The 16,271-nt window shown below is 60.9% G+C and overlaps 1 protein-coding gene across 3 annotated transcripts in view; it reads right to left on the bottom strand.

Annotated features, from left to right (window-relative positions):
• The window catches only part of B4GALNT3 (beta-1,4-N-acetyl-galactosaminyltransferase 3), a 94,582-nt gene that overhangs the window by 2,732 nt on the left and 75,579 nt on the right, over positions 1-16,271 (bottom strand). The window contains exons 4-19 of one of the 3 annotated variants that reach the window (XM_082422100.1): positions 13,093-13,188; positions 12,601-12,691; positions 12,130-12,230; positions 11,610-11,677; positions 10,506-10,584; positions 10,321-10,387; positions 8,636-8,779; positions 7,685-7,794; positions 6,898-6,998; positions 6,613-6,674; positions 5,250-6,051; positions 4,006-4,325; positions 3,133-3,286; positions 2,843-2,915; positions 2,327-2,480; positions 1,643-1,769 (exon numbers count right to left, since the gene is read on the bottom strand). In XM_082422100.1, the coding sequence (XP_082278226.1) occupies positions 1,643-1,769; positions 2,327-2,480; positions 2,843-2,915; positions 3,133-3,286; positions 4,006-4,325; positions 5,250-6,051; positions 6,613-6,674; positions 6,898-6,998; positions 7,685-7,794; positions 8,636-8,779; positions 10,321-10,387; positions 10,506-10,584; positions 11,610-11,677; positions 12,130-12,230; positions 12,601-12,691; positions 13,093-13,188 (2,549 nt within the window). Of the gene's footprint in view, positions 1-1,642; positions 1,770-1,790; positions 2,089-2,326; positions 2,481-2,842; positions 2,916-3,132; positions 3,287-4,005; positions 4,326-5,249; positions 6,052-6,612; positions 6,675-6,897; positions 6,999-7,684; positions 7,795-8,635; positions 8,780-10,320; positions 10,388-10,505; positions 10,585-11,609; positions 11,678-12,129; positions 12,231-12,600; positions 12,692-13,092; positions 13,189-16,271 lie in introns of those variants that run through there. The other 2 variants (XM_082422101.1, XM_082422102.1) reach the window with 2 other exon arrangements.

The raw sequence follows: 16,271 nt of genomic DNA, 5'->3' as shown, positions 1-16,271 counted from the left end.
TGCACAGAGGCGGGGGTGGGGAGGGGGGCCCCCGAGGAGCCTGCCTTCCACGTCTCCGCCAGGCCCTGTCCCTGTCACCCTCTGGCTACTCCCCACGGGGCAGGGGAGTGGGTGGGGCATGCAAAGAGAGCCAAAGGGCCTGGGCTGGAAGCCCAGCTCCGGACCTATGAGGCACGGCATCTTTCAGAGCCTCTCCCTCTAGAAAGGATAATGATGGGCTGGGTACGGCGAGGGTGAGGTGAGGACCAGTGATGATGGAGGCGGGGGTCGGGGGTGGAGTGTGGAGGACACAGAGAAGACCTCTCCCATCCCTCCCCGCCCCCTTTCCACATGCATGGCCTGTCGGGAGGCCTGTGCTTCCAGCGGGTGGAAATAACTGGCATTTGGAGCCGTTTCTCTCTCCTCGGGCTTCAGAGGAGGCAGGCAGGTCCAGAACTGGTCGAGGTCTGCCTCTTCGCAGCGGTGGAGGGAACACCAGCCCAGGCTTCTGTCCACCTTGGGGTCTGACTGACAGAGCTTTACGGGAGCTGCGTTATCTAATACAAGCTCCCTCACCCTCCCTCCTTTGCACCTTAAATTCCCTTAGTATTGTCACCTTCCCTCCTGCCTGCTCTCTAGGGAAAAAGCAAGCAGACTGGGTTGTTAAGCCTCCAACAGTCATAGCTGTGAGATTTGGGGCAAGTTGTTAACTTCTCCTCAAGGCTCAGTTTTCTCATCTGGAGAATGGAGACAATCACACCTACCTCACAGAGTTCTGGGGAGGAATAAAGGAGGTGATGGATGTAAATCACCTGCCAAGTACAGGCGCCCAGTGACTGGTGGGTGAGGAAGTGCCCTGTGTCTCAGGAAGAAGAGCGTCTCTTCCCTGTCAAGGTCCCCTCTCCCCCGGAGCCCCTGACCTTGCCTGTCCGCCTCCTCTGGGCACTGTTCCAGCAATTACACCCTTTCTCTCTTGGATTTTTCCCCTCTCCCTCCTTTGCCCCCCCCACCCCCCCCCTTAAGCTCAAATCCCAAGGGATCATCCGCCTTCCCTCCCCTTCTCTTGGCAATAAATTCTGGAAGGAGGAATCTCAGACTAAGCCTCCACCTCCTCACCACCCACATGCTCTGAAATCCCCTCACCCTGGGGTCCCACCAGCCTGCTCTCTGCTGCAACCCCTCTTCCCACCCGCTCCCTGCCGCGGCCGGTCCTGCCTCTTCTTTACATACCACAGACCCTGTCCTCCTCCCCCCAACTCCCTTCTACCAGGGACCCAGAACCTCCTGGATACCTGCTGCCCTTTAATGGTCCACACTGGCTCTTTTCCTGACCCTCTGCCGGGTCTCTTATCCACCGCCACAAGCTCAGCCTCCTCCCCAGCCGTGTTCTCCCGAGTGGGCAGGTGGGAGCCTTGCCGAGAACAGTACCATTCGCATCCACACAGCTTGGAGTCTGTGTTCTTCCCCCTGACAGTCTGCCAGGCACCCACCACACCCGCCCTGTGACACAGGCAAAGGCAGCATCCCCGCCAATAGATCCAGCCTCAGCGAGGGAAGGAATGTGACCCCCAAGAGGTGGTGCTGGGCCTGGGCGGGATCTAGCCCTGCCCCCGTCCCAGGGCCCCTCTCCCAGGCCTCTCAGGTGCCTTGGCTCCCCGCTCACCTGTCCAACAGCTCCCAGTCCTCCCCACCCCAGCGGTCTCGGAACTCCTTGGTGTTCATGCCCCCGATCCTGTCCAGGTCTGACTTGTAGATGCCGAGCAGCCCAAATCCATTCACCTCCCAGTAGCCTGTGGACAGACAAGCCTCAGATGAGCTGAACCAGGGCCAGGAGGACAGAGAAGGCTGAGGCTGAAAACTCTCATCTGAGCGAGCCCCTTGCCTATTTGGGGGGGAAGCCCCCCGAGCTAAGGTTCCGGGTCCAGGGAAGGCAGCAGTCCTACCAGGGAGGGACCAAGGGCCAGCGACAGCCCTACAGGAGGCTCTGCCGGCAGCAGCCCCCGAGGGCACAGCCTCGCGCCGCTCCCTCTCCAGGTGGGGAATCTTCCTCCCATCTCTGTATCCTCACACAGCGCACCGTCTGGCACATAGTAAGTGCTTAATAAAGGTCTGATGAACAAAAGAAGGGGAAGATGAGGCGGGAAATGTTCATCGCTGCTGCTGCTGCTGCTGCTGCGTCAGCTCAGCCCTGGGGGCACTTCTCTGTGGTCTGTCCAGCGGAGCAGAGGAGCGGGAGGGGAGGGCGGGGGAGGGGTGCTGCCATTGTAGACATGACTGTTTCCAGCTCTGGGTTAAGAAGCAAGGCAGAGAGGCCTCGCCTACCCTCCCCAGCCCAGGACAGGCTCACCCTCAGGCCACTGGGGGGTGGCGCCGCAGTGCAGCCTCATGACCATGGGCGCGAAGGCCATCTTGCCCTGCACGCAGTGCTTCCGGATGGCGTCGATGATCCCAGCTGGGAAGTGGATGTGGAGGTCACAGAGGAAGATGATGCTGCGCGGGTCCTGGGGATGGAGGTGGGAGGGTCAGCAGTCCCTGCAGACCACGGCGAGGAGCCCAGGCCACTCTCTAGGACAACCCTCAGGCTCTTTCCCATTTCAGTGACTGACAAACTTGCGTGAAGCAAACTGTTGGATGGGTTTCCACGGTACTGGGCATCAGGGCACAGTTCTCACCGTCAGAGAGGGAATCCCGACTCCTCCCCGACCTTTCATGGACTCCGAGGACCCCGCACAAATGCTCCCACCCCGGTACCGGCCCTGCGGCGCAGCAGAGAGGACCCCGTGTCCTCGTCCCTTCCTCCCCGAGGAGCTGGCCGTCTGTGAGTCTCTTCAGCAGCCTTAGTCACGTCTCTCAGGCCGCTTACCTTCACCAGGTCCACGCCAGCCTGAAGCCCGGCTGAGCGTTCGAAGTTCCCACTTAGCTTCAGGTACTGGTAGCTGCGGGGAGAACAGAGAGGGGCTGAGCCTCAGGGCCCGGACGTGGCAGTCCCAGGTGGAAGCTGGCAGGCAGAGAAGAGGTGACGCGTGCTCCTGGGATGGGACTACGGGCAGGCGGGTGCGTCCTCTGGGAAAAGCTAGAGGCTGGGAGTCAGGGAAGCTGGCGGGACTTCAGCAAGAGCTGGCTCAGGCTGTGCCCTGCCGAGAACACCCTCACCTCGGCAGCTTGGACCTTCTCAGGGCCATCTCGACGTCCATGTCCTCGCTGCTGTAGTCGGTGATGATGATGTTGAAGTGCGGGTCGCCGGTGACACCGAACAGGGTCTCCATGTCTCTGATGAACTGCTGCACCCAGCGCGCCTGGTTCTTTACTGCCCGGTGGGGCAGGTGGGGCGGGCGGGGAGAAAGAAGCAGAGGTAATGCAAAAGAGAGCACCTCCACTCCCGGTTCCTGCGTGCTCAGGAGTCCCATCAGACTTTTGCTGAGGGTAATGCGGCTACGGGAAAGGTCAGCAGAGCAGCAGGGGACGGAGGGCAGAGGGAGAGCCCACCGTTACAGGGGCCTCTACACTCCCCTCCCCGCACAGCCTCCCAGGAAGGGCTCTGTGGGAAGGCCTGGGGCTGGGGCTTGTTATCAGCTTGTCATGGTTACCCCTCCTGGGCTCTCACACTCAAACCCTCTAGCTGTCCATCTTACGGTCATCCTTCACGTCCTGTCCGACCCTACGGTTACACTCCTGTGACGGGCTCCCCTCTCTTGTTATAGAAGCCAGCCAGCCCGCTCTCCCTGTCTCACTGCCCCAGGCCAGCTGTAAAGCCCAGGACAGCAGCCCCGACTGATTTTCACATCCAACCCTGAATGCTGGTTCAGTAAGAAGAGACACTGGCCTATGAGTCAGCGCCCTTCCCAGCTCCAGCCCTGACTGCCCACATGACCTCAGACTAGTTACTTTTCTCCTGTGAGCCCCAGTTTCCCAAAGCGGCCTCTCCCGCAAGTTCTTGTGAAATCACATCGGGGAGCAGAGAACGGGTGCTCGTGATCACGTGAGGCCCCTGCTCCGCGGACAGCGCCCAGGCGGCAGGAGGCTCACCCGGCACAATGAAGTGGACCACGGCGTGGTGGTTCCAGGAGAAGCCCTGGGGCCAGCACAGCTTGGGCTCCGGGGCCCGGGCACTCAGGACATGTCTCTGGTGGTCGTGTGGGCTCCACACCAGGCCTTGCAGGTTACGGGCCTCGGCCTCTTCCCCACCAGCGGCATCGACGCCCTGCCTGCCACGCGTGGACACGAACTCCGAGAGCCGCACCAGGTGCTGGCCTCGTTCCAGCAGCTCAAGCTCCAGCAGGTAGCGGCCCCCACGGAGATGGTCCTGACGCTTCTCCACGTTCACGATGCGCCGCAGCTGGTACCTCCTGGCGGAAAGGGTGCGGGGCTTGGGTCACTCTTCCCGCACGTGGGAGCAAGGCCAGTCGTCAGGAGACCTCGGTCTTTGCCCAGCTTTGCTGTTGGCTAACATGCTCGCACGATGCTTACCCGCTCCAGTGAGCACTGCTGCCATCTTTAAAAACGCACCTATTGGGCTTCCCTGGTGGTGCAGTGGTTAAGAATCCGCCTGCCAGTGCAGGGGACACGGGTTCAAGCCCTGGTCTGGGAGGATCCCACATGCCGCGGAACAACTAAGCCCGTGAGCCACAACTACTGAGCCCGTGAGCCACAACTACTGAAGTCCGCACGCCTAGAGCCCGTGCTCCACAACAAGAGAAGCCACCGCAATGAGTAGCCCACGCACTGCAACGAAGAGTAGCCCCCGCTCGCCGCAACTAGAGAAAGCCCACGCAACAACAAAGACCTAATGCAGCCAAAAATAAAATTAATTAATTTAAAAAATAAATAAATTGAAAAAAAATAAAAGCGATGAAAATGTTCTGGAATCACACGGCGGTGGTGGCTGCACAGCATCCTGAACACACTTAAAAACCGCTGACCTGTACATGGTGAACTGAATGGTACGTGCCTTTCATCTCAATCAGAAGAATGATGGTGGGTTGAATGAATGAATGAAAGAACAAAGCACTCATCCATGCCTTCTACCCCCGCCCTTCTAGCCCACATCTGGGTCTCAAGGTGTCTTTTTAGCCCCCGTTTTGCCTGTCCCATCTCTTTACCAGCTCCCTCCCTGACAGCCTTCCCAGTGTTCAGCCCGTGTCCTGGGCCAGGCCCCAGGGATCTCAGACCTTGCCTGATGGTGGGACCGAGACCCGACAGGCACTCATCCTCCCAGGCGCCTGCGGCCAGGGCCACCCCCCTGCCCAGCCCACGAGAGCCCTTTACCTTACCCCCGGCTGCGCTGGTTAAGCTTCTTCAAGAAGACCCGCGTGACCTCGAGCGCCTCCTGCTCGGGAAGCAGCAGGTTGCCAGACGTGTTACAGCTCAGGTCAATCCAGTCGGTCCTCAGGGCTTGCAAGTCGAGGTTGCCGGCACTGAAGGTCTGGTCCCAGTGCACCACCGGGTCGAACATGGACAGGTATTCCAACACCTCACTCACATCCTCCTCCTCCTCTTCCTCCCCCTCGTCCTCTCCCTCCGCTCGTCCCTCCTGGCCGGCGGCTACTGCCAGCACCTCCTCCTCCTCCTTAGGCCAGCCCCTCCCGGGGTCCAGAGGCTCAGTCCTGTCACCCCTTCTCTGCTTTGCAATGTACGACTCAACTTGATTCAGCCACTGGGACTGCCCCAGCGTCTTCCCAGGGCTGCCACCCGCGGGTCTGGGCCTCTTCACTGGAGGCGGGTGCCCTGCTGGGTGTCCCGGGGACCACTTGTCAGGACGCAGTGGGGCCTGGTGGGGCTCGGGGTTGGGCTTCCTGGCCTTCTTCTCTGCTGGCCGGGCCGGGATGGCGCTGGTCCTCGCTGGGAAGGGGGCTGTGGAGTTCTGCGTGGGAGAGGGCACCACCAAGCCCTCCTGGGGCCGAGCCAGAAGTCTCCGCAGGCTTCGGAGGCGGCGGTTGGTGGCGTCCTGCCCGGGGGCCGTCGGGGGCCCTTGCTTCCCCTCTGGTGTCCTGGTGTTCTGGCCGTCAGGGGCACGGGTGTCCTCTGCCGCTTCTCTGTACTGGGATTCTTCTAGAAGGCCTTCCTCAGAACCTGCTGTCAACAACAACCATCTCTTGCATGGGGTTTCAACCTCTCCCCAACAAGATCCACGAGACGGCTGAGGACCGGTGGGTGAGCCAGTGGGGGTCCCTGGCGGGGCCTGCACTGGGCCCAGGGTGAGTCACTCAACCTCAGCTAAAGCCAGGGTCTCCATCTTCCATAGGGCTGTTGTCAAGAGTGAGTGACACGAAGGACAGAAAGCACTAGCCGGGGCCTGGCACATGCAGGGACCCAGCAGATAGCCCCACTTAGTCCCCAGTACTGCAAGGAGAGAGGCCACAGGAAGACGGTGCTTCTGCAGAGCAGAGCTTCCCTAATGATGGGCCGGGGTAGCGAGGCCCTCGGGCAGTTCAGGTAGCGTCCCCCAGGGCCCTATGTCCTCTACACGCGCCTTGGAAAGGAAGAGGGGGAGAAGGGCTCCTCCCCCCACCCTTGGGGCTGGGGGGAAGGGCTGTGGGGTTTGCATTCTAAGCTCCTGCGGGGAGAGGGGGCGGCTGGCACAGTCCGGACTGTTACCCTCCGGCCTGGCCTGGAAGCTCGGCTGTCACTCTGTACCTGGCTGCTCTGGCCCCTGCTTCGGAGGCTGGTCAATCTTGATGTAGTCCTGAAAGTTGAGCCTGCAGGAGTGAGGGAGGCTGGCATGGGCACCCTGCAGGCCATGGCGGGGGTGGGAGGGGCGGCCTGAGGTCATGCCCGGCCGGGGGTGCAGGGGGGAGGCTGCGTGTGTGCACGTGTGCTTGTGTGAAGCACCCAGGAAGCGCCAAGGCTCCTTGGTGGAGGGTCTCTGTGGCCCTTCTGGTCCAGGCAGCTCTCCCGGCTCCTGCCCCATCAGCGTCTCACCTGTCCTGGTAGTAGGAGTTTTCCTGGTAGAAGCACTTATTGTGGGTCTCCATGTGGCTCAGGCGGGTGTAGTCATTGGGGTAAACAAAGGACAGGTGAACCTGGAAGTGGAGAGCAGGGCTGCTGTGGACGCAGAATCTGGACTCCACCCCACCCTTGACGTGCCCTCCCCTGGGCTCCGGATGAACATGCCCGAGTCAAGCTCCCCGTGTGCACGTCCCCGTCTCCTGCCCTGGCTCGTTCTCCGCAGCTGCAGCCAAGGCCACCCCCCCCACCCCTCCTGCAGCCTTTCCCTCTCCCGCCACCTCCCACAGTCCCGAGACAAACCCTGTTACTCCCTGCACTGTCTTTTGCCCCCTTTCAACATAGCTCGAGGCCTCGGCCACCAAAAGCCTTCTCAGCTCTGCCCCACGGCTGCCCCCAGCCTCTCCCACAGTCACCTCTGGACCCGGGGGCACAGCGGGGTCCTGCCCCTGGGGCTTCCGTGCGGGCTAGGGGTTCTCTAAAGCGGAGCGTCACCTCCCCAGCGCCTTGTCTATAAGTTTAATAATACCGCCACCCTCGGGGCGGAGGGTGGGAGGCCTCAGCCAGCCCACCCCGCACGGCTCCGGGCTCCGCAGGGCAGCCCATCCGGGCCGGGCACGGCGAAATGCCGGTTCTCTGGGCCCCGGGAGGCATCCCGCCCGCTGGCGTGTGGCGTGGGGAGGAGGGGCCAGCCTCTGCAGTCCCGGCCACGGGCAGCGAGCCCCCTCCCACGCCTGTCCCCGCCACCCGGCCCGAGACTTACAAACCGGAGTCCCTGGTAGCGCTGCAGACGAAGCCCGTCCACCAGGTAGCTGGGCTTGTAGGGACAGTCGGGCAGGACGCGGCGGAGCTGGGACCTGGGGATCAGGGGCACTGGGGCAGAAGGAGGCGGGGTGAGGTTGGGTGAGGGAGCCTGAAACAGGCCGGCTCACAGCCACAAAGCCTCCCGGCTGCGGGGCGAGGGCTGGATCTGCGGCCCCGAGCCCACACATTTCTGTATTCACTCGTGGCAGCGTCCAGCCCGGCGGCTGAGGCCACCAAGCGGAGGCTGCCACCACTCTTGGGGGTGGGGGTGGATTCCAGGGGCAGCTGGAGGCAGAGAGCTCGCACGCGGCGCCTGATTCGAGGCACAGGACAGTGCTGGGATCGCTGTACAGGGCCGGGATCGCTGTGCAGGGCCGGGATCGCTGTACAGGGCCGGGATCGCTGTACAGGGCCAGTCTCAAAACAGGTTTAGAAACTCCCAGTGAGGCCACGAAGCCTCCCCCTAGTGAAGTGCTGGTAACTGAATTCCCTTCTGGTTGCCATGGCGGGGTGGGGGGACAGGGCTGGAAGGGGACACTTTGTCGTCTTTTAAAATGTAAACACTCCGGACAGCTTAAGACTCCTACACCTTAGTGGGGACGTACTTCTCTCACCGGACGGCAAGAGCTAGAATCCAATAAGAAACCGACATACGTGATTGCAGAGGGCACACCTGGGTTCTGGCTCTATTTCTTGTCCTATAATGTTTGCTCTGTAATGATTTGTACAATTGCAAAGTGGTACATCTATATTTTCGTACCGTTCTGTATGCGTGGTATATTTCATACAAGTAAAAGAAAAGAGTCTCTGATTTGGGGATATTGCACTAGCACAGAAGCCTCCTCCCCGACATCCGTGGACCTGGCAGCGCGTCCCCTGGCGGAAGGTCAAGTCCGCGGTGAGGTCGTACCTCGATAGAGGGTGTCCCGAGGGTCAGGCCGCAGCATGTCGGCCGGGGGCTGCTCATCGCTGGGAAGAGGGTCTGGGGAGCCTGCATGGCTGGCTGCCGTCTGCGGGATGTGGCCCACCTCATCCATCCTCAGGACTGTCTCATCTGCGCCCAGGGAGGAAAGAACAGAGGGCAGCTGTGACTCCCAGAGAAAGTCAGCCCAGAAGCCAGGCCCCTGCCTCCTGGAGGGGCCAGGAAGGGGCCGACTCAAGGCTTCCGTATCCCCAGGCTGTTACAGTATGGGATGCGCTCAATCCCGCTTCCCCCCAGCCCTGCCTCCACAACTTGTGGTCTCCCTTGGACCCCCTCCACCAGCCCCAGGGCCAGCACACACCACAGTTTTGTGTGAGCTGGAAAAGGTCACCTCTTCCTCAAAATGTTTTAACTGCTATCTGCTGGAAATTCATCATTAGAAGTCTGTTTATTTAACAAACACGTGAAGGGCACTTACTAAATAATAAGCCAGGCGCTGATCCAAGCATCTTACAAATATCAACCCATTTAATCCTCAGAGCTGCTGTGACTTATGTACTATTATCATCATTCCTACTTTACAGACAAGGAACTTGGGCAAAGGGAAGCGAAGTCATGTGCCTGAGATCACACAAAGCTGAGTGAACCCAGGCTGTGTGTCTCAGCCTCTCCAGCAGACAAGCCCACGCCCACCAAGCAGGGAGACCCTAGGCTTCCAGCACCCGCTCCTCACCTCCCTCTGGGGGCCTGGTGTTCAAGACTACTTGTCCCCTATCTGACCAGCCCCGGGGGCTGGCTGCTTGTCTTTGCTCTCTGCCTCCTGAGATCATCTGCCTTGGCCCCAGATAAGAGCTCGGTTACCTCTGGCCCATCTCACTGGTTTCTTTTCTGAATTTGCCTCGGGCTTCCTTTTTCTTGGTTCACACTCAATCTATGGATTCCAATCTCCCTCCTTCTTCTGGCACCAACTGGCCCTTCTGCCCTGACCTCCTGCTTCGGTCACCGGCGGCCTCCCCCGACCCCTCTTGCCCCTTCCTCACTGCCGCCCTCTCCTGTGAACCAGACCTTCCGTTCCGCCCTCCATCCTGCCCTCCGCGCATACACTCTTCCCACCGTCTCCCAGTCTCCTCCAGACCCACCTTCCCTTCCTCGCCAGGGCTTCAGCTCTGCCCACTCCTCCTATACCTGGGCCCACACGGCCCACCTGCCGGTGGCGACTTCTCAGTGGGGCCTCCAGGCAGGGGGAAATCATAAGCAACAACAAGTATGCTCGGGGAGTCCACTGACTGCAGCCTGAGAGAGGTGAGAACGCTTTCTCTCCTCTGGCCATGGCCGTGCGAGAACCATGGCGGCTCATCTGCAAAACAGGGACTGGCCTCCCTCAGAGGCTTTTCATCTGGAGTGAGCGTCTTGGTCTCTGGATGCCCTTGAAATCATACAGACGACACCGTGTGGAGGCGGACGGGCGTTTTTCTGGGGCGAGGGCTCGGAGAGGTTCCGGAAGGTGCTCACAGGTCACGGACCCCCCCGGGAGCTAAGGATCTCTGACCGTAGCGCCCCTTCAGGCTCTGCTCCTTGGTCCGGACCCTCCACACCTCGTTCCAAGCACCCCTCCCGGCCCCCCCAAGCCAGCCCCACTTCGGCCCGTCCCCAGGCTGGGGCAGGACACTCACTTGTGAAGAGGGACAGGGAAGCAGAGTCAATGATGCTGAACTTGGCCCCGGGGTCATTCCGTCGCCACTGGGAGAGGAGAGAGGGTGGACGCGGCAGGTTGGAGGTGGCTGATTTGGAACAGGGCTCAAGGGCCTGGGCAGAGGGGCGGCCAGGCACAGAGGCAGAGGGGACCTCGGGGGCTCACCGCGACTTCCACGTGGTCGGTGCCCTGGTCGTTCTGCTTGTGTAGCACCTCGAAGTAGTACCTGCGGGCAGCTGACAGGCTGGCAGGAGAGCGCAGGGAACAGGGGGCTGTCTCCCAGGCCCCCACGCCGCCTGAGCCCGCTCCCAGCGCTGTACAAGCCCCATCCCTCCCTCCCTGCTCCTGGTCCCAGGGACCTGCTGGCGAGCGTCTGGGTCAGAACCCCCATCACCACTTACTGACAGGGCGGCCCCAGTCTTCCCTCCCGTGAGATGGGATAACAGCACTAACCTCCCAAGATACTCAGCTCTCTGTTAACTCTCAGAGAGCTGTTCCTATGTGGAGGCACGGTGTTAAGTGCTTTATACACATGAACTCACGTAATCCCTGTCTGCAGATAAGAACCCTGAGGCGCAGAAAATTTGGGTAATTTGCCCAAAGTCCCCAGGTAATAAGGGGCGCAGTTGGGGTTTGGACCCAGGCAGTCTGGCTTCAGAGCCCTCATCCTCGGCTGCTGTGCCGAGTCACACGGGAAGTGGTGACCTCAGAGGCTGGCACAGCCAGTGCTCTGTGCAAGCTGTACTGTCTCACTACCATCAACACCAGCACTGGCACCTTTAAGCCAACACGTGTTCTCGCCAGTGTGTGTGTGCCACCAGGTGGCGCTCTGGGGCTGGGATAGTTCCCATCCCAGCCACTCCAGGCCTTCCCTCCAGCCTGCCCAGGGGCCCCCCGCCATTCGGAACTTTCTGCAGCTCAGAAAGACCCTGCAGGGATGGAGAAAACGGGCAAGCAAGGGCGGGGAGAAAGGAGACCCATTCTGTTTTCCAGTCCTGAGTGCTACTGAACAGCTGTGTGACCCTCATTAAGTCACAGCCCTCTCTGGGCCTCAGTTCCTCATCTGTAAAGTGAGGAAGGATGGGCCAGATTGTCTCTAATCAAAGACTTGGTTTACCTGAACGCACGTGGCCCTGGCTCGCTGAACCTCTGTGATGGGGTGGCAGGGGGGCGTAGTTCCCCCTGGGCCCGGGCCCCGGCCCTAAGCTAGCCTCTCGGCACCTGACGGAGGCTGGGGTCTCTGCCGCTGTCACCACGCTCCATACTCACCTCACTGGCTTGGACATTTGACTCCGAAATTTCCCGAACTCTCCAGGGGCAGTCCACTCTTTTCCAGTCTGCAGGTGTGAGGAGCAAGGGGAGAGAAGGGCAGACGCAAAGGCAAAGTATGGAGGGTGGGAGATGGTGAGTGAGGAGACACAGGCAGAAGGAGAGAGGAGGAAAGTGGGAGGTGGGAGGAGGGGAGATGGGGAGGGTGGGAGGGGATGCAGGACCACTCGGGAAGTAACTCCCCTTCCTCGCATGCCCCTCCCCCAGCAGCCGGCGCCCACCGCGTGAATCCTCAGCATCAGGACCAGAGCACCTAGGACAGGTGTGGCCCAGTCCTGAGTCTTCCCGGGGTCTGTTCCCGGCCACACCCAGTCCATCCCTCTGTAAGATGGGAGGCAATGGGAGAGAACGCTGCTTCTCATGCCTCTTCCCTGGCTGCCACACCAGAGTGTCCTGATGGAGGCAGGTGACCTGGCTCCTGGGGGCAGTGGGAGGGCCCATGGGGCTGTGGGGACCCTACCTTGCCGACGCTGGCCAGCAGCTGCAGGCCTGAGACCTGGTCGTCATGGCTCAGCCAGAATTCTGCGTTGTCGTCGGCGGCGATGGCAAACTGGATCTCCCCTGGGCATGGGGGCAGTTTCCAGGTGAGAGCAGGACGGGCCTCCACGTAGCGGGCTCTCATGTCTCAGGCTAAATTCTCTTTGGGGGCTTGCTGCTGGGCTCCCCTCTTTGTAAAGTGGGGGTCTCTACACCCTGGGAGACCCCGTGGAGATGGAGACTTACAGGGAGGGACAAGCTAGTTCCAGACCCTTCAAATCAGGGTGTGAAGTGGCCGCCTGGGGGCCTGCGTGAGGCCTCACCACGTCCAAACTCCCCCCCTCCCCCGAGGGTGGGCTAACAGGGTCCAGCTGACCCAGGGCAGGCAATGTGCTCCGGGCACCCTGAGAACTCGGGCAGGAAGGGGAAGAGCGGGATCCGGGCCTGGCCTCACCGTCGGTGAAGGGGTGCAGGTAGCCAAAGATGCGGAGGCCATAGTTGGTCCACTTGGGGGACACGGCCAGCTTCCTCAGGGTTGTGCGGATCTGTGCCAGGAAACCAGAGGGAAATCATCACCCAGAAGAGGGAAGAGGGAAATGAAGAGGTTGGCCTGCTCAGGGCTGGTGGGAGGACGAGGAGGGAGTGAGGCAGGCGGGACCCGGGAGGCAGGCAAGCCTCCCGCTCCCACTTGCTTCTTTATCCAGGTGACCGGGAACAGTGCACAGCCCCACAACTGCATGTGGAGGCTTCCCAGGTAAACTGTATTGCCAAGGAATCCCTGGGAAGGGAACAAGGGAGACACTGTGGGCGTTAGAAGAGGGTCCACGGGATAAAGGAAAGGAAAAGAACCAGAAAAAACGCAAGGGAAGATGAGGAAGACAGAAGCCGGGTGCAGGGGTGACAGCCAGGAGCGGGGCAGGAGGGGAGCGGGGGAGAAGGCACTCACGTGCGGGTACAGGGGGAAGTGGAGATCCCTCCGCAGCTGCCGCAAGGAGCTGCCGCACCAGTCTTCAAACACGTGCAGGTTGACGCGGCCCCGGAACTGCACGGGGCAGGGACAGCGTGTGAGCGTGAGATGGGGCCGGCCTGCAGCCCCGGCCCGAGCGCTCCTCACGGTTGAAGGTCCTGGTCCACGCCAGGCCCGTTCCCATCCTCGGCACCCACGGCTGCCTGGGGAACCTCATCCCCGTGGCCTGGCCCTGAGGCTGTTTTTCTGTCCTTGCACGTGTCCACACGCCCACATGCATGTACACGCACATACACACACTCCCGGCTCTTTCCATGCAGGAAGTGGGCTGGTCTGCATCCCCCAGGCAGGGGGAGTAACAGCCAGGACAGAATGGCAGGAGGGAGGCGCCAGGCTGTGGTTTCAGCCGGACCCGCTCTCCCTCCCCTTCCCTCCCCTACCGCCTCGTAAGAGGACACCCGCACAGCTGTCTGGGTGAAACCTAATCCACCCGAGGTCTTCGTGCTACTGGCTGCCCTCGTGGGGAAGCAGCTGGCAAAGCTGCAAGAGGTCTGGGGGCCCCATCGGCAGAAGGGCTCTGACTGCCCTCCTGGGAGCTCAAAGCCTCATGCTGCCCAGGCCTCTGCTGGGATGCCCACCAGGTGCCTGGGCCTTTGGGGAAGCCCTCGGAAGGTAGGAGCAAGGAGGTACCTGCCTCCCCTCCTCGGCTGTGGGGCCGGTGGGCACGGGACTGAGCTTGGAGGCCTGGAGCACAGGGCCCCGCTTGGAGGGGAGGGGAGGGCAAGGGCAGCAGCCGGGACCCTGAGTGGGTGGAAGGGTGGGGAGTTGGAGAGGGGAGGGGGTGGGGATAGGGTCCCAAATTATCCTGACAAAGGGCTTCAGATCACCCCATCTCAGCCCTTCCCCACTCCCCCCACCCCTCCCCAGCTTAATCTCCAGGTTGCCGGAGGTGGGCCCCAATCAGGCCACACAAATGGGCCCTGCCCTTCCCGCCATCAGATATCAAAATCCCAGCCGCCCTTAAGGGAGACAGAGGAGGAAGGGACACCCAGACTGGAAGCCCAGATAGAAGGGCTTCAGCAAGAGATCCGCAGGGAGGGATGACGGGGGAGAGAAGGGGCCGGGGAGAGCCCCCTGACAGGACTGTCCCCTCCCCAAGCAGAGAGCCCGTCACCCCGTGCCCTCAGCAACTTGGCTCTTCCCGGGACCGCGGGTAGCAGCCGTCGCTCCCCAGGATATGAGTGGGGAGCTGGGACGGGTGGGAGAGAGAATGTGAGCTGGGTAGGTGGGGGGCGGGCTAGGGCTTCTTGGAACGAAAGAATGGGGACATTGTGCTACTTCTGGGGAAATTCCTAAGTCCCGTTTACAAGACTCAGTTGTCTCCTCCAGGCCGCCTCCTCCATGGCCCTCCCGGGAGACTCTGAGTCCACAGCAAACTGGGGGGACATGCCCCCAGAAGTCTGCTGTGCTCAGCCAGGAGGCCAGAGGCTACAAGGGCTTGGGCAGGGAAGGAGGAAGGAGCTGGGCTAGCCCCCCCACAGGGCCCTGCTTATGTAGCAGCGGAGCCTGAGATGCTGCGGGAACCCAGGCAGGGGGAGGACTATCCACACCCCCGGGGGCTAGGCCCTGACTCAGCACAGAGCCACCGCTCCAGCCATGCTCCACCTGCCCTCAGGCCGTGGGAGGGGATGGACACCACCCCCGAGGGGCCAGTGGGCACCTTCTTCCTCCCCAGGCCCTGACTGGTGACCCACCCCCAGGGCTTGTGTCCCTCCAAGCTTTGGAGACTTTGTGTCGGGCAGGGACGTGGCACTCCGGCTTGTCGGCACTGCCCTCTGTCCCCTCTCTCCACTGTCCAGCAGAGCTAAGGCCCAGGGAAGAGCACTGGTTACTCCCATGCCCAGAACACGTCCACGGCCAAAGACGGATTGGAAACCTCCGCCTACAAGCAGTGGAGAAAATACCTGTTGAACCCTCTCATTTTATTTTATTTTATTTTTTATTTCTTTCTGTTTTTTGGCCACGCCACACGGCATGCGGGATCTTAGTTCCCCGACCAGGGATCGAACCCGCGCCCCCTGCAGTGGAAGCTCGGAGTCCTAACCACTGGACCACCAGGGAAGTCCCCTGAACCCTCTCATTTTAGAGGTGAGACTATTGAGGCCCAGAGAGGTAAACTGAGCCCCTGAGGACACACAGCAATGAACCCTGTGGAAGTGGGAGGGCTTCTGGGGGTGCGGATGCAGCCTGGTGGGTCCTCACCCACCATGTCCACTGCCCTCCACCCACCACAGGGTCTCTGCCAGGCCTCGCTGGGCTCACAGAGCCTCCCACCCGGATGGAGGCATCTCCCACCACTGACTCCTCCCACTGCCTGTAGAACTGTCTTTCTAAAGACAGATCTGATCACCCACTCTGCCGCTTCACACCTCCTAGGGTTCCCAGAGGCTTCTGGACAAAACCTCACCCTGCCTTCCCAGCCTCACCTCACCCAACTCCCGGTCATACCTACACCCCAGCGCACACACGTCTCTGTGCCTTTGCAGATGCTGTTTCCTGCTTGGAAGGCCCTTTCCTTTCTTCCCCACCCGGCAAACTCCAGCTCACCCTTCAAGGTTCTTTTCAAATCTCTCTCCCTAGGCTTCTGCAACTTCCCCAGGCAGAGTTCCAGCTCCCTCCTGTGGGTTCCCTGCACATCTTAATGATCCGAGTGAGCAAATGCTTGGAGAAGCTAAGTCTGGAACCATATGTTCCTTCATTTATTCTATAAGCACCAAGTGCCTGCTTTGTACCAGTGATGATGCAAAGATGAAAAGGGGTCCTCAGAGGAGAGAGACATGCAGACAAACGAGCCACCTGTGCCCGGGCTACTGCAGAGGCTGAGATGCAGAGGGCATGAAGGCGGGTCGGCCAGGTCCACCTCCAGGAGGGGTGAGCAGCCCAGCACACCTGGCTGGACCACGTGACTTCCACCCAGCAGGACAATGAGGTCACCAGTTCCTACACACCGGACTCCTGTTCAGAGTTTCTAGCACCCGAGCTACTATTTTTTCTTTTTTCATAAATTTATTTACTTATTTATTTTTGGCTGTGTTGGGTCTTCATTGCTGCACACGGGCTTTCTCTAGTTGCAGTAAGCGGGGGCTGCTCATTGTGGT

This window comes from Balaenoptera physalus (assembly GCF_965194825.1).
Source record: "Balaenoptera physalus genome assembly, chromosome: 13".
Taxonomy (NCBI): domain Eukaryota; kingdom Metazoa; phylum Chordata; class Mammalia; order Artiodactyla; family Balaenopteridae; genus Balaenoptera; species Balaenoptera physalus.
This window is presented reverse-complemented; position numbering and strand designations above follow the sequence as displayed.